This window comes from Pelecanus crispus, chromosome 3 (assembly GCF_030463565.1).
Source record: "Pelecanus crispus isolate bPelCri1 chromosome 3, bPelCri1.pri, whole genome shotgun sequence".
Taxonomy (NCBI): domain Eukaryota; kingdom Metazoa; phylum Chordata; class Aves; order Pelecaniformes; family Pelecanidae; genus Pelecanus; species Pelecanus crispus.
This window is the reverse complement of record NC_134645.1, coordinates 71,503,628-71,521,436: the sequence shown is the minus strand read 5'-3', so window position 1 is coordinate 71,521,436 and position 17,809 is coordinate 71,503,628. Positions and strand designations below refer to the sequence as shown.

At 47.0% G+C, this 17,809-nt stretch overlaps 1 protein-coding gene across 1 annotated transcript in view; it reads right to left on the bottom strand.

The window, feature by feature from the left end:
• MTCL3 (MTCL family member 3) overlaps positions 1-13,232 on the bottom strand; it is a 30,123-nt gene extending 16,891 nt beyond the window's left edge. The window contains 4 exon segments of the mRNA XM_075707861.1: positions 8,245-8,403; positions 11,686-11,910; positions 12,308-12,823; positions 12,825-13,232. Coding sequence (XP_075563976.1) covers positions 8,245-8,403; positions 11,686-11,910; positions 12,308-12,823; positions 12,825-13,232 — 1,308 coding nt within the window.
• Between the last annotated feature and the right edge of the window lie 4,577 nt (positions 13,233-17,809).

Below are 17,809 nucleotides of genomic sequence, written 5' to 3'. Positions count from 1 at the left end.
GGACTTGCTGTTCCATGCCTCATTTGCCATCTCATCTGGCTCCCTACCAAGTCAGAGACCCTTTGCCTAGTTTTTACACTAGTAAATGAATGGTCAGGGACAGTTCTCAGGACATGATGCCAACTGGCACTCCACAATTCAGTCTCCTTTCAGCTAAAATGACAATACATCTAAACTTCCCTACAGCTTCCTTCCAAACAAGCAGGACCACATCCAAACTGTCCATCAGGAATAAGTTCTGACCCAGGCTAGACCCCAAATCATGCCCCAGCACTGAAGCAGTGGTAGCTGATCCAGGCCAAAATCATCCAAGGGACATGCTAGCAGTCATTTGTGGGCCCTTCCTTAGCCTGATTTACTTTACAAATACAGTTTTTGACCAATGTAAGCAATTCAGTAGCAAAGAACAACTTTGAGAAGAATGATCCAAACAAAAAAAGGAATCTCAGGTGCTGACTTGAGACTAGGATGTAGGGAGCCATGTCCTTTCTCTAAAACATAGTTTCTATGTGTTTGGAAGCTCAGCTCTCATTCTGTGCCTCTGTTCTGGTTAGGTTTTTTTAAGGTGGTCATTACTTCCCCCCCCCCCCCCCCCTTTAAAATAGAGCTTACTGTAAAGAGGCTCTGATTTTACCTGAAGACTGTATGTAGTATCAATAACAACTCTGACAAGAGAACTTGCAAATCTAAGGCTGCTGATACCCATCACAGAAAGGAAGGAAAACAAGGTAACATTCTGCCACAAGGAAGGAACTCCCATGCTCCTATCAAACCAGAGTAGCAGCATTATGTTTACAGATTCAAAAGAACTGATGAAACTTAATTTTATTTTGTGCTGGCTAAATTCTTTTCTGTTTGAAACATATTCCAGGTACGCTCTTTTTCACTACAGTTGCCACTCTTTCATTATTACTTCCCAGTTAGCAGGGAATCCTGCTACTCCTTTTATACATCCTTGCAAATTTTAAGACAATTGAATAGGAATCCACAAAAACGCACACCAGCTTCAATGACTCTCTGAAAAAAAACCCCCTCGAGGCATCTTTACTCACAAAACCTCTTCACAAGAAGATATTTATGGAGTTTTATTCCTTTGAAATAATTCACTATTTATTACATATGTTTTGGAGCTATATTATTATTGACCATTAGGCTGTTTATTTTCAGTTTTGATAAACTGTCTTGAAGCAAATGGCTCATGTGAATTGCTGATGGCTGACATATAATTAAAATGTAATTTTATGAGGTTTAAGTGTAAACTGCTTCTCAAGTGCACATAATTTTTTTCCTGTTTATGGCATGACATTTTCAGAAAATTACTACAACAGATTTTTTAACAGACATTAATTTGTTTCTCCATTATGATTCTTTTCTCATATTCAAAGAACTAAACTGAAGCAAGCTCTGCTTATCCTGCTCACTGTGAAATCGCAGTGTGCTCTGAGCAAAGATGTCAGAGTCACACCCTCACACATGATGAATAGCATCCCTGCTGAGTACTGTTTTTAAAGGAACAAAATATTTGGGCAGGATACCAAAGGTAACAGAACTTCACATAAGCAAGTCTGACAGAAGTAACTGCAGGTTCTGCATCTGCAGGGAAGTGGCGCTTAGAGAATCACTGAGCCGCACTTGGAGACAGAGGACTTTTTTGCTTTTTCCTGCCTCAACTCAGGCAGAGACTTGTTTCTCATCTCTTTTTAAAAAACCCTCCTCGTTATCCTCTTGTGCTTTTCACCAAAGCAAACTGAATTTTCATGAGGCAACAAACTGAGATTCCAGATCACAGAAACCCTCTGCTTAAAGGTACTTTTAGTAGAAGTGTTGCTGATAGACTTGGTATTTGGGTCCTCCAAAAGACCCAGGAAGGAACAGGGCTTGTGAGAGACTTATTAAATCCTCCCCTGCTGCCATCTGGTGCCAGAAGCAAGTAAATTACTGTAACTCTTCGAAGAGTACTGCTTACTACACTGATCCTGTGAAGCTGATCAGCTACATCAGCAGGCTTACTAGCGTCTCGTCTCTCTCTGCCTTGTCCCTACTCCCTCCATTACCAGCTCTTTGAAATGAGGCTCAAACTCTGAAGAGAAATGAAAGCATGAGGTGCAATTAGGAAGTGCTAGGAAGACAGTATGATAAAGGAGGTTCAAACTCTCTCTTTCTAAGCAGCACAACCCGGTATCCTTCTCCAGTGACTTGTATGCATGCAGCATGGGAAACAAAACAGAAGCTAGAAATCCATGCACAGTTACAGAGCTGGGATCACAGAGATATGTGGCGATAGCTCACATGCCTGGAGTGCAGCCATGGATTGATACAAACTCTAAAGATGAGGAAGAAGGGTTGTGCGCCACACAAAAGAGCAGTTCAATTGCACGTAGCATTGCCTTGTAACGGGTGATGGGCCAGCTGTGAGCTATGGGTAAGAATCAGAGGACAGAGAAGCATGGGTGGCATCATTTGAGCTATCTTCTACAGACCATCTGATGAATAAGAGGGAATAGATGAAGCATTTTTCAGAGAACTAGAAGTCGTCACATGATTTCTGCAATGGATTGAAGACAATTTTTGTCACAGGTGATAACCAAGTCAGCTGTGGGAATCATTTTGATGGACCTTTTGCAAATAAGGAAGCATTGCTCAGGGGTTTGACAGCCAGTGGTAGCTGGCAACCCCAGCTGTGAGATGGTGAAGTTTAAGGTCCTGAGAGAAGGGACCAAGACAAATAATGGACAAGAAAGTTTTGATTCTGAAGGCATCCAAAAATGTAATACTGCTGCTGGATATGGTTGCCTTGCCTATTGGAAATGCTGCAGACCACCACCCATTATGAGACTGTTTCCAGTTCCTTACAACCTCACCACATTTTAGATGTTGCAGATTTTCCACGCCAAGCATCTGTCTCAGGATAAGTTATCAACATTGTTAATATTTTGGAAAATTTCAGCAAAACTATTCAGCTCTTTCCAAGAAGAGAATATCCTGGTTTGCTCATATTAAATTATTCTAGCAACTGTTCTTTTGAGAAGTTCCAGTATGCCTGTGCTCTGGAACATTTTTGTGTCTGTATACAATATAGACCTCATACTTTTCTAATTCATCCAAATCATGACTGGCCAAGCCGTAACCTTTCAGAAATCTTCCATTCCTATACATTACCAGGTAATTATTTCTTGGAGATTACCAGTTTAAGTTGCTGAAAATTCTGTATTTATAAACTAGCACATCCTCTCTCACCCCAGCTATCAATCTGCACATTTTCTCCAGCTGACAGATTATGTTCCAACTCCAGGCCAGAAGGCAAAGCCTAACTAGTCCTGCAATTGTTGCCCCATGTGGGTCTAGATAAAGCTAAGGCTAGGCATTAGAACCAGAAACTTTTTCTCCAGTGCTCACAGTGATATAGTTGCTGTTTCCTAGCACAGTGAGTGATCCACTGCTCTCAGTCCAGATACAAAAGTGAAGAGCTAAGGCTTGGAAACAAGAAAAGGAACACAACAGACCAAGGAAGCTGACAGATTTGTATGAGGGGGTGGAAGAATCAGAGGAAAAGGACAAATTTTGCAGAAGAGAGAAGCTGTAACTAAGAAATGGGGATAACATACTTGGAGTAGAATAAGAAGAAAATGAACTGGAAAAGACTTGAAATCCAGAGAGGAGACTGGACACTCATGAAAAGTTGGAAGGATGCAGAGAAGGAGGGAATGGGAGGGAGAAGGACAAGACTGGGACTTAGGAACCAGAAGACAGCAAAACAGCCACTACTACAAGACACACCAAAACAAACAAACAAAAAAACGGACACAGGATCAAGACTGAGAGAACCTGGAGAATCTGAGACACTGTGAGTTACAGGAGAAAGACTGGAAATAAGTGGTTGTGGTTAAATGGCAGGAGAAGGGGCTTAGAGAAAGGGCTGGGAGAAAGGAGAGACACTGGATTTTTATCAGACATAGTGGGCAAGCTGATACTGGTGATCAAGGGGACTGGGATGGGATCATCCCTTACCAGGTCTTTTCACAGGTCTCCAGTGTTTGGTTTGGGTGGAGTGGTGTTTGTTTGGGGTTTTTTTACAGCAGCTTTTGATGTGAAATTTCCAGCTACCCTCCTGATTTCTGTGCAGCCTGAGCACTCAGAGATGTATGGAGAGCTAATCTGAGCATAAACAGGGCAGGCAAAGGTTGCAAGAGTAAGCAGAAAAGTGTAATTACTTTCCTGTGGTCCCACAGCAGGTTAGTATCAAAATCATGAACAGAACTCAGATTCCTCCCGGTTCCCCAGACCCTGCTGCCTTCTTCCACTTCCATGCAGCGTACAAAACAGACTGACTGACAAGACAGGCACCACTCCAGCAAAACACAGACCCATACAGAGAGGCATAAACTCTTCTGCCTGCAGTCTGAACTGACGGGACAAAAGACATCTCTAGTTCATGTGCTGTGTAGCCATGGTTATCGCAAGCTCTGTGTCTGAGCTAAGAATCTATGCTTAGAAGAAGAAAATGGTAGCTTGACAACATCACCCTAATGTGCCTGTAAGAACTGAGCTGTCTTACATCTGCCCAGCTTGGAGCAGTAGCAGAGCAATCTATTTCTATCCAGAAAGACCCAAGTCTCTGAAAAACACTGTGCCTCTTGCAATTATGTATCTGCATTTCAATGAGGATTTGTAAAGCCCAGGGTCCAGTACATTTGTCATATTTTCCCCCTACTTCATTTGTCTCATAACAAACTATCTAAAGCATGCCTAACTGGGCATTTCCTACATAGCTATAGCAAACAAATGAATTCTTAGTTCGTACTACTATCATGAAAAACTCTACAAGAGTTAGCTAGGCTTTAACAAATGGTTATCATCAAGTCAATGAACATTAGTTAATTAATTAACAACTCATTAACATTTTTTTAATATCTGAAAAAATTACATCTAGCTACAGTTGGCTTCTCTTTCTTCTATGAAACAATTTCTCTAGTTTGTTTTCAACTTCCCAAAAAGCATTACAATTAATAATAACAAATAAAAAAGAGGAAATCAGTAGCAGTTGCTACAAATAAATTCCAAGAACTGACAATGCAGATTAAAACCCTTGTGTTTCCATGCGGACGTATGCAGGAATAACACTAGATGAAATAGCTGCAGGTTGGGGGACTGAAAGTAAAAGTAACTGATAGAAAACGTATGCTTTGCTGGAACACCTTCCAAATCCTGGATGCTTGCAAGCTTCTGCTGCCATCAACAACAACTTCCATTTGTCATGAAATCTATCATAGTTATTTTTTTCAAAAGCTCCAAACCAAGAAGGGAAACAGAAACTATCTCTCTATATTAATGGACAAATACATTTACAAGTCTATATTCACCCAGATGTTCACTGGAGAACTCTAGATTTGTCTCTACACAAACACATCTGCTAGCATTTATCTTTTATATATGTTTCCAGTCAAGTCTACCATGTTTTTTAAAACAATACAGAATCTACACAGAGAGAACTTTGGCTTTGGTCGTGCTCTAGAGACTACCTAACCAAAAATTATGCTTCTACCTCCAACATTTTCTCTTCAGTCTTTTGACGATTCTCTGCTATCTCACACTGTTCATTATAAAAGGAGAACAAATTTCCCATGGCAGTTATACATAAATAGATTTTAAAAGAATGGGAAGGTTTGTGTTTTTGCAGTACATTTGATGACATAAAAGTACAGAAATCAGTCATTACATACTCTGAGCACTGTTATTATGCTGTAAAATAAAAATGCTTCATTGTCTCTGGAGATTAACTCTCCCATTAATTCTAAGCTCAATAAAGTGAAGATCACAATCCAGACAAAAAGTCTTGACTCTGCATTCCTTTTTATGCTGAGTAGAACGTCCTTAAGCAGGAGATTGCATTGGTTATAATGGCTGTACTGAAATGAGAAAAGGTTGTAAACCCATGAAACTGGAGGAAATAACTCCCAAGCAAACAAAATTAACATGACTATCTGACAATGACATTTAAGATGCATGAAACCTCTGCTTGCCAAAGAATAAGAAAAGGTATTTGTCACAGAAAAATTCTACTGCAATTCAGACTGCTTTGGGTGGTTTTCATGGTTGTTTCATATTAACATTTTCATAGCTTCTTCACAGATTCTACATTTCAAATCTGTAAGAATTAGTATTCTTCACCAGCATCCTTCCATTGGTCCCCCAAGTCATGGCATGCTTGCAAAGTGCATAATAATTTGGCTTCACTTCGAACTTGCTTTTCTCTGACTTGTACCTCCTCAACCATCCTCCAACTTCTCCCATGCTGTGCTGAAAGTCCTAGCCTGAAAAGCAGCCTTCTCCTACTGAAAGGGACTCAGTAGCGTGTTTGAAATATATAAATGAAAACTCCTGCCTAGTTATGATGATCATGTAATGACTAGGCATGGCAGTTTTCCTCTCCAGTTCAGTATAAGGATGTATTTCCGACTCTTTGTCCACTCCACCTCTGCTCTGGTGTAAAGTCTTACTGCATTTTTCCATTCTGGCTCAGTGCCCCCATTCTGTGCCAATGGGAATCATCCATCTGTTTCAGTTTCATGAAAATGACGTTCTGTAGAAGAGCCCCTAGCTTAAACATGACACTTTCCTTCTTTCCAGAGTCTCAAGAATCTTTCCATTGATACCAACCGCAAAGACAGAAAGGGGCAAACACCTAAGCTAAAGAAAGAAGTGGAAAGCAGTACGAGAGCAGCAGAACCATAGTTCAGCATAGTGGGCCAGAAGGAAGAATCAGGATAAAGAGAAAGTGACTACTGATGACAGAGGTGAAGCAGCCTATTTATTGGGTTAATTTCCTGCAGGTACATAGCTCCCAAAGAGCGTAAGCTATTAAATTGCCACTACACTTCACTGTAATCTGAAGATCCGTAAGAAGCAGCAAGGCAAAAGAAGCTTACTGTGGTACAGCCTATCACAGGGCAGAAGGAAAGGATCCGGAAATGGGACTCTACAAAACAGCAGAGTCTGAACAGGCAAGAATAATGGAAAACTTGGAGTAAAGCCAAGCTTAACAACAAGTTGTAAGGATAATTACGGAAAGATCATGCTCTCATGAAGATGGTCCCAGAAACTGAGCTGTATTTGATGGCGGAAACCAGAGTGAAAACAGAAGTCTCAGGCAGAGGAGAGGGAAGCTGAATAAGGCTCAGATTTCATGCCCTTTTCAAATCTGCCATTATCTGGAAAAGCAGTAGAAGGTAGAAACAAACACCTGTTTATCCTCTACTAACATGTTAGAAATTCAGTTCCTGTAAAGAAAACATATTAATATTTTTAATACCGCATCACTTAAAGCAAGCAATTGCAGCTCCTAAAAATACTATAACTTACCATACAGCTGAAAATTTCCTGCCTTTCTTAACAACTGAAATACATCTCTTCTGCTTCATACAAGATCAAAGTAGACATTGGCATTCCTGCTAGAAAATATTACTAAAAGTGAAAATCAGTGGCATTCATTGCACTCTAAACACTAAACTGGAGACCTGTTCCTAAAATCTGTTTTGAGCAGTCACTCTTAGTCAACAGTTTCTCTTTTTACTGCATGCTTTGTTACCTCTGTCGGCCAGGCTATTACTGCTGTAATACAATTTTCTGCTTAATGGCACAGTATCTTGCACCTATATAACAGTGAGTAGAGTTATTCTGAAGATGAATTAGATATAACATAAAATTATGCTTAGACTGAAATGCCAGGTAGAGTCTCTCATGCTCCAATATTCCCAAAAGAGCGTGAGTCAACAAGATGGGGAGGTGGCTAGATCCCCAGTCTCAGTGTGCCTGCTAGTCCCTAGCAGTCCTTAGCAAGGGAAAAATACTGGTCTTTGTAAAAACCTGTGGAGAACATCAGCTGCAAAGTTAGATGTCTCTGACTCCCTTCAGCACTCTTTCTGTACGTATCTTAATGTTAAGTACAATGTCTCAAAGCCTCTGAATTCTGTTACCATCAGTTCCGCATTTCCCTCCTTGTATAGGAAAAGCGAAGCTACAGTTTGGTTTCTGTTTCACCTAGGAAACACCAAGTATTTTAGTTTGTTCTCAGCTTCCCAATCATCAAGCTATACTTCAGCACTCTTGGCAATTTTCAACTTTATTTTTCTCAACTTGACATATTTTGTGCACCCGAAACAAATTATAGGAAGAAAACCACTTAGTTCAGCAATAAGAATTTGAGAACTTAAAATACTTTGTGTAGAAGTAAATAGCAATACTAACCTCTTTCATTTTTTCCAGTTCGTTCTGTAGTGCTTGTTTGGCAATTTCAACTTCTATAAGTTGCTGTCTTAATTTTTCATTTTCGTCTTCTGTTACAGTACGTTTTTCTTCCACATTTTCTAACTCATGGTGAAGTCTCACCGATACATCTTTTGCAACCTAAATGAAATGAATGATATTTCAAAAGAAAGATTAAAAAAAAAGAATTACTGCTGCAGCACTTAGTGCCTAAGCAACCACGTACAGGTTAATTCTGAATGTTTTGATGGAAGTGGTATGAAAGGAATCATGTAGACAAGGACATCTACAGACAGAATTCTAAATTATTCCAAATTCAAGCCAATTCCTTCCAAAAAATGGTGTTTTATTCCAGTGGACTTCACTGGAAACCACATCAGAGACTAAACCACAACTCCTTCTTAGGTTCTGTTATGTCAACAGTAAAACAAGACCTTCATTATTCTTGGAGACAGTGCAGCATCTATTTTCTCTCAACCACCGCTAGCTTATGTTTTTTAATGCACTAAGGTGTATACCCTTCAAATACTCGACATGCAGAAGCACCTAAAAGCAGGACCCACCTTCTCCAGGCCTACCCTACCTGTGCCTGGTATAGGACCACAAAGAGACACATCTCTATTTCGACCCTGCTAGTTTCTCTCTTTCATGAACAGTTAATCTAAATATCTGGTATTTACTACTATTGGTTAATTTAAAGAGTAAAATATGAACAAACAACATTTTTACTGACCTTGTGTTCACCCAAATGATGTCCAATATTTTAAATTAAAATCAACACTAAGGTTTTTGCTTTTTTCTGTTTTTTTTTAATGCATTTTCACAGGACTAAAGTTAAAAGGCACATGTCATGACCTAATTCCTCTTCTTCATGTAAAGTAATGAGAATTTTCCCATTCAAGCCACTTGCATTGTATTTTGTGAAACCACCAGAAAATATAAACATGCACCAAAAATATTTAAATATACAGTAATGACTCTTATGATAGTGATTTAGACACACAGTTTGAAAAGCCTAATTTCCTGCTTTTTTTAGAACACTGGAAAGTATAATTAATCCTTCTTAGCATTAGCTAGGGGAGCTCAGAGAGCTATCCTTTAAGGCTTTCACTAGAACAATCTTTACGTTTGTATGTCAAAGAACTCTCTTTGACATACTAAAACTCTAAAGAAAAAAATACTAATTGCAAGCAAGCAGTCTAGAAGAATCCAATCTATCAGAAAACAGCAGCAGCTAGTGACTCAGCCTCCCCTGACAAGAAACCCAGTGTGTGTGAACTACTGATACAACACTGCAGTGTAGCACAAGATCATTCAATAACCTCCCCCACTGCATGCACACTCAGGACACATAATGCCCAACAGAAAGAGAGAGTGGAAGGGAATTTCAATTATAACCATACTCCAGAGAGACTGCAGGATGAGCTGAGAATCACACCGCAGGGCTATATCTTGATGTCTTTTCCTACACTCAGTATTATACTGCTCATCTGGCTGTCCAACATTTTTAACAGCATCCTATCAGAATCCATCTTTGGTCCATAGACAGAGTCTGTATCAGTAAATACAACCAAATAACAAAATCATTACTGGTAGTGATTTTTTGACATAAAATTTGGCGGAGTAGCAATTAATGCAGGGAAATCCTACAGAGCATTCTAGATCACATGGGAAATGGGACTCACTTATGCAAGATGCATTATAATACAGCTGTATGCAAGACTGTATCTCTGGCATTAGACATTCATCCCTACTCCAAAGCAGAACACATTCATGATCTGTGGGAATACTTTGCAAAAACACTATTCCTTTCCAAATAGTCAGTTGTATGGTTATTAGGAAAGACATGGGAGAAATCCTTATTAAAGTGAGCTCTTTGTCCAGCTCAACTTCAGGCCTTAGCTAGGATCTCCTATACCGCAGGTGAGCACCTCACCGGAGAGTCCATTTCCCTCGCAGGTCCGGCGCATGTATTACTTGCTAATAGAAAGTAGCGTCAAGCCAACAAAGAAATCAACTCCTGAAGCTGGAATCATGACATTCACTTGGGACATGAAGGCTCACGTTCAAATTCTGCCTGCAAAGGTGCATCTCAACTATTCACCTAAGCATCATTCTGTACAAAATGTCCCCTGCTTCGACGAGCAATTCCATCTGACCCCGACAAAGGTGTCATTTTGGTTCTGACCAGGAAGACACTATTTTGTCAAAAGCCACATGAACAGCTGTACTTACAGAACTGTCACGGCCACAACAGCAAACGTGGGTTTTGAATACGCACAGGAAAGTAAAACAAATAGAAATACAGAGAAGGATGTTGGCATTTTAAATGTGAGTGAGAAAATTACTGGAACGTGTCTTGGGCTGCTGTCTACATTTTAATAAGAACAATGACAAGCTGGAAAATTTTCAGAAGAGATGATCCAAGTCTGCAAACCAGGCTTGGGAATAACAGACTCTCAATCCATTATACTTGTCAGAAAGAAGTTTAAGAATGACCTTGTTCCTGATCATGTATTAAATGAGCATTTTCAACTACAGTCCACTGAATCCAACAAGCCATAGGTAACTAGTCCTATACAGAGGACAAATGCTTCTATACAGAGGTCTGTACTTGCATGAGAAATGGAGGGAGACCAGTCAGCTGAAAAAAGTTTGAGAGTCCTGATTCAGTAGGAGCCTTAACAAAGCCTAGTGGATGGAAGCAGAAATTGAACAACTTCCAACTAGTGCAAGAATGAGGTTTTTTTTCTGTAATTGGACCAATCTAGAACAGAGATGATGGATATTTTACCAACAACAATCTTTAAACAAGGACTGAAACTTTTCCTCAACAATGGGCTATGGTTCATTCAGATGTTATGGATTAAATACAGTTGATTACACATTGAAATTTGATGGGTCTATGGTTTCAGGTGGATGTGGAAAATCCTGCCATCACTGAAGGTAACAGCAGTTTTTCCACTGACACCAAGGGAGTCAGGATTTCGTGTTGTGACTCTGCAAGTATCGAATCTACCAGTCCTCTGAAACCTTTACTAAAGCATACAGTAATCGTCTCAAAGTCAACGGGATGATTCAGTGAGGTTGGTTTAATTTTGCGGTGGTAGGGTATGTTTTGCATTCGTCATAAAAGATCCAAAACTTCTAGATCCTAATTTGTATTTGAATCACTTCTTGCACATTAACTTTACAAAAAATGATTGGACTAAAGCTGCAAATGGCCTGCCTACATACTGAAGGGCTGTCCTGGTTTCCAGTTCCAGTTACCAAGATAAGCTTGGCCATTGCTATCCTACGAGCTGCACTGGGTGCAGAGCGTACAACGGAACGGATGGAAATGCCTGAGTCATGAGGACCGAGAGCACGCTCGTGTCGCCGTCTGAGACGTGCCCTCCCCTTGACACGTGCTCACGGCCGTACCTTGAGGTCCTGCTCCATGCTGCGCAAGAGCTCGCCGTCGATCTCGCCGGTCTGGGCGTAGCGGAGCCTCTTTCGCTCGGCCTTGCGCAGCCGGTACTGAAGGATCCGGCAGTTCTTGTTGGCTCGCTCCAGTTCGTGGCGCATTTCTTGAAGCTGACAAGCGTCCTCCTCGAAAAAGCTGTCCCTCATCTCGTCCATCTCCGTCCTCAGCTCATCTATCTCGTTCTGGCACCCGGGCGAGAAGGGGACAGGGACGCAACAGGTGGGTCAAAAGCACAAATGGCAGCACGTATAGGGGAAGGCAGCCAACACGGAGCTCCTCCCCGCAGGGACACCAGCTAAATACAACCCAGCTCATCAAAAGCACCGCAGCGAAGCACGGAAGTGCCCCTGCCCGCACGCCCGGCGACAGGGCCATCTTAACTCTGCCTCCAGCGCTGGTGCCGGGGGAGAGGGAGCCGGGAAGCCCCATCCCGGCGCGGGGGCGAAACGGCCGCCCGGCCCCCGCCCGGCCCCGGCCCCGGCCCCCTCCGGGCCCCGGCTCCCCCCCGCCCCCGCCCGGCCCCGGCCCCGGCCCCGGCCCCCCCCCCCCCCCGCTGCCAGCGCCGCCCCGGCCCCTCACCTTGAGGCTCTCGTTCTCCTCCCGCAGCTTCTCCATCTCCTCCTGCATCTCCTCCTGCAGCTGCGGGCTCAGGGCGCCCTCGGGGCCGCCGCTCCTGCCGCCGCCGCCGCCCGCCTCGCCCTGCCGCAGCCCCTCCGCCCCGGCCGCCGCCATGGCGGAGGGCGAAGAGGCGGAGGCGGCTGGGGGCGGCTCGGCCGGGGCGGAGGCGGCGGCGGCGGAGGCGGAGGACGCGCCGCCGCCGCTGCTGTGGTTGCTGCCCTTGGTTTGCATCTGGGCGGCCGCCGCCAGCCCCTTCCTGAGGTGGAACTGGATGAGCTCACTTTGCAGGCATCCCTCCTTCCAGTACCCGCCGCCGCCCGCCGCCCCGCGGCCCTTCCCCGCGCCCGAGGAAGATGGAGGCGCCGGGGCCGCCTCCCCCGCGCCCTTCAGCGGAGACCGCCCCGCTCTCCCCCGCCAGTGCTTGGGCGGCGGCGGCGGCGGCGGCTGCGGCGCCACCGCCCCCTCCCGCTCCCCCCCCGCCGCCGCCGCCTCCGGCAGGGGGCGCCTCCTCGGCGGCCCGCGGCGCGGCGGGCTCGGCGGCGCGCGGCGGCGGCGGCTCCTCGGCGGCGGCTTTCGCGCCGGCGGCGGGCGGCGGTTCAGCACCGGCGCCGGGCTGGACAGCTCCCGGCGGCCCCGCCCCGCGCGGCGGCCTGTCGGCGGCGCGGCCGCGGGCGGCTCTGGGGGCCTGGGCCGGCGGCGGCCGCGCCGGGGCGGCCTTGGCGGCGGAGGCCGGGGCGCGGGAAGCGGCGGCGGCGGCGGCGGGCGGCGGGCGGCTGTCGCGGGCCCTGGCCGGGGAGGAGGCTCGCTGCTGCTTCCTGCCGCTGCTGCCCTCGGGGTGGAGGCGCGGCTCGGCGGCGGCGGCGCCCCCTGCAGGCGGCTGGCTCATGGCGGCGGCTGTCTCGGGGAGGCGTCCATCACCCGCGGCGTCCGCCGCCGCCGCCGCCGCCGCCCTGCGAGCTGGGGGAGGAGAAGCGGAGCAGACGGTCGGGGTGGGGACGGGGAGGACGGCCCCGGCGGCGGGCAGACGGGCTCTCTGGCAACGCCGGCGGCCGGCGTGCCCGCTGCCTGCCGCCGCGGCGCCGCGCCTGCTCCCGAGCCCTGCCCCGCGAACCGCGGGCGCCTGCGGGCGGAGCGGCCGCCGGGTCAAGCCGGCCGAGGCTGACGCCCAGCGTCGATCCGGAGCGAGCGGCTTTCGGCCGGGAGCCCGCGCTGCACGGCTGAGGCCGAGATCGGTGCCCGCTCCGCTTGCATCTACGGGCGTTTCCCCCCGCCCCCCGTGCCGAACCCTTCCCCCTACGGCTGCCACATCGCAGTTAAATTCCCACCCGCACGCAACCTTCCCTCTCGCCCGTCCTCGCTACCAAGCCGAGCACCCTCCTGGGGTGCTCCTGCACCCCTCTGTCTCCTCAAAGGCCTCTTCCAAGGTGCCTGTCGCAGCCGGGTGGGGAAAGGCTGCTGTACAAAGGGCTGCAACACGTGGAAGCAACAACAGATTTCCCCTCAGCTCTGACGGGGGCTCTTCCAGGACACGGTTAGGCCTCCGCAACTCGGGAATCGGGGGCCGCAAAGGAAAGGGGCTCTTCAGTCAGCTTCTTGAACCCTGATTTCTCCCAGTTTGTTTTCCAGAGGCATTGTCAGGACTTAAGACCGATTCGGGTTTGCTACTGGTTATGCTGACATAGGACCGGGGCATAATCACTCCAGCGGGTTTTCAAATCAGAGGAAGCAAGGAATACACCCTCACCCAGTACAAGATGTGGTGTTCACCAAAAGGTCCTCACATGGCAATTTTCCCCCACAGTGACAAAACTGGAGTTTTCATGGCCACAACTGGTGATTAAAAAGGGCTGTTAAAAGCCGCATCATGCTGCGAATGTTCCTTAATATATTCTGAAAATAATGTCTATGATCCACAAACTGTTTTCACGTACCCTTTATTCAACTGTCTTTAAAGGGAAAACGTGCGCAAAAGTAGAAATGACAGCATTCCTAACACGGCCTAACGACTCCCTCCTAGAACACGGCTTAACCATTCTCTACTAGAACAGCGAATAAAGAAACACGACTGGGCAAAGTCAATGTAGACATTATACCATACCCTGACAATTGGTTTACTCCCTGGAACATACTAGACAATGAGACTGTGTTTGCTCTGCTCTCGCTGGCAGGAGCAGAGGGTTTCCTCTCAAATGCACTGTCATTACCACCCTGATTTTAACCAATATACTGGAAATTAACGCTCAAAAGAACACAATTCGGCAGAGACTTCCCAGGCATCAATTAGTGAAAAGGGAGCACGGGAGTGTAAACCTATCAAAACTTATACTTGTATCACAACACTTGATAAAAGATTGCCTTTGCATCTCTGTTACCCATCACAAACAGAATTCCCACACTACTGTTGTTCAGAGCTATACAGGTACAAAATGTCGCTCTTGAAATCCAAACCTAAAGAAACTGCAAAAAGACAGGAGTCAGCTTACATCCTGTATCTTATTCATTACTCTGCCTTTTACCTACTCTTCAGAACTCAATTCAAAATAATAATCGGGAACCCTACGCTATACCTGGAGCTTTTAGGGAAGTTTCACTGCAGCGAAGTCATCAGGCTGAGCCGCGATCTGCCGGGAACACCGCCCGCACCGTGCATGTCCCCAATTCCAGGACGGGCTACCGCCTACGCTTCGGTTGGCCGATTTTTTTGGTTTTTTCCCCCTCTTTTAACTGGCACAACGAAAGCCCCGTTTGAGCCCAAGTCCGAAATCTCCGTCCTCACAAAACTCCGCGACACAGCCTCCTCCCCAGAGGCAAACCCACGTGGCGCCAGGACGTGGCGTCTCCGCAGGTTTTCCTGTCGGGAACAGCTGCCCAGGCGGAAAAACGCGTAAATAAACGGCAGCAACAAAAGGGAAAAGTCCGGTGGCTCCACCCGCCGGCGTGGGGATCTCCGCTGCCCAGGGCTTTCGGGCAGGGCTCCCCCCGGCCCCCCTTCCCCTCGCCGGGCGCCCGCCTCTCCCTCTCCGAGATCCCAATTCGCAACCGCGGCTTAAGGCTTGGGAGCGCTTCTGCCTTTTGTCCGGGTTTTAAAGGCGCGGGAGGATTTTCGCTGGTCCCCCTTCACAGCTGGTGGGTTTGTTGCATCTGAATCCCGAGTAACGTTCCCTTTTTGGAGGGTGGGGGGGGGGGAGGGGGGAGGTTTGGATCTAAAGCAGCCGCATTACTCACCACCACTTTGTCTGCTGCCGGGCTGGCGAAACGCATGCACCGAGGGCCGGGCACCCGCACACGAGGTACCCGGCGCTGCCAGAGCCTCTCAGGAAAATGAAGTAATATTCATGAGCTGACCTCACTGGGCCTGGGAGACGGAAAGGGGGGGGCGGGGAGGGAGGAAAGCAGCGGAGGGAAGAGAAAAGAAAAGATTAAACGGCGAGAACCCCGCCCAGGCCTGAAGGCTGAGTTGCGTCCCCTTATCTATCGGCACATGGTGGAACGGGATTACAGCGCCGATGGGGGAAGGAGCAGGCTGCGTGCAAGGGATGCGCCCGCTTTCCCCTTCCCAATGCATCCCGGCAATCGATTCTGATCAATTATTTAGTGTCCCCTTCAGGGGAGCCTGCTCTGACCAGGCGGGGATGCCGGGCGCCTGCAGCAGCAGCAGCGGCGGCAGCAGCAGCAGCAGCAGCAGCAGCAGCGGCGGCAGCAGCAGCAGCGGCGGCAGCAGCAGCAGCAGCGGGACGGTGACCGGTTCTCCTTTGTTCGCTGCCTCCAGCCGCGCCGGGTCCTCGGTGCGCCCCGCTGGCAGCAGCCCGCCACGGCCGGCAAGGGCGGAAACAAAGGCAACCCCCTCTGCCCTGTTGGAGAGCCTCCCCTGGTGTTATTTATTCGCGTGAACACAGGGACTAACGTGCCATTGACCAAAGGGTTGTGTATCGTGGGCAAACGCCAGAGGTGGTCATCTGCTTCACCTGTTTGTCACGAGGTGCATTTATCTTTGCTGTGAAGCACCTCAGATGGCTCTTCAGACTTCGCGCTTGAAGTCTTTCCCAAATAGGGACAAAGAAAAGCAGGAAAAAAGGCTCCCTTCCCCTTCCCCTTCCCCTTCCCCTTCCCCTTCCCCTTCCCCTTCCCCTTCCCCTCCCCTTCTCTTCCCCTTCCCTTCCCCTGCCCTCCGGGGAGGGAGTATTTCCATCTGATGCCTGTTCATGGGAGTGTCCTGGACCCACCTGTGTCTGTGTGTCTGCGTGAACACCCGGCAAGAACAGGCTCGGGGGAAGCAGCGCTCGGGCTGGGGTCCTTCTCATTCCTCCTGCAGCAGCTGGCGGGTCCGGATGAGGTCCTGGTCCCCGAAAGTGCTTCCTCGGCGGGAGGCACGGCAGGGCACGGCCCAGCACTTTGTCCCAGCTGGGAGGAGACTGGGTTTCCAGGCTTGAAATTTCTCCCGAGGGATGATTAACTGAGGATTTCGTGCCCATAGGTATAGTGGCATGTGCATACATGCATACACCTATACATGCATCTATATACGAAATATATATACGCAAATACACTGTACATACACATGTATGTAAATGTGTGTGCATACACACGTGAACACACATATCAAATACATATGCATGGTTTTATATATTGTATGTACATATACATATGTATCTGTGAAGTCTTTGTGCAGCCCTTGGGGGAGGGCAAGCGCAGGGGAGACCAGCTGCCCCCTTTCCAGCTGCCCCTGCCCCAAAGTCCTGTCCACCTCTTCTGGTATGACAAGCAGGACCCAACACATCTGAAACGGCGTGTCCTGGGATGTGGAAGTGCACTCCCTCCCACGCAGATGCATGTCCTCTAGCCTTGAGCCCAGGGACTGCATGAACTGGATATATATATAGATGTGATGAGTTGAGGACAATCAGAAAATAGGAAATGGAACATTTATGCTGAAGAAGAAAAACACTGTGATGAGGAAAAGCTACTTTTTAAATGCATAATATTTAATAATTTGTTAGGCCTTTGACACTCATAAACATTGACTGCAGTCGTACCAACTAAATAGAATGATTGGTTGAAAACATGAGGAATGAAAATACAAAATATTTCTGGAGCTGGAACTGAGAAATTTTCCTGTGAAGTGGTGGATAGATTCTGCTAGAACACGTAGGCTCCTTGGCTCAGTGAATACACAGAATAGCAGTGATGAGGTCATCACAATACCATAACATTTCATCTACACATTATCCTCCAGAAGGAGACAAGCATAGCAGTCCCTACCTTTAAGCACTGGACAGCAATTAGCATCCTTTCTGCTCCCTCAGTGGATGAGATCCCTGGATGGACTTCCCACAGTAAAACAAAAATGGGATGTGATGACATCTCATACCACCTACAACAAGTTTTATTGTGTGTTTGGGAAGATACAGATCCTTATTTTCTCATAGTAGTGTCCAAATGAAAACTAAGGCATTAGGATATCTT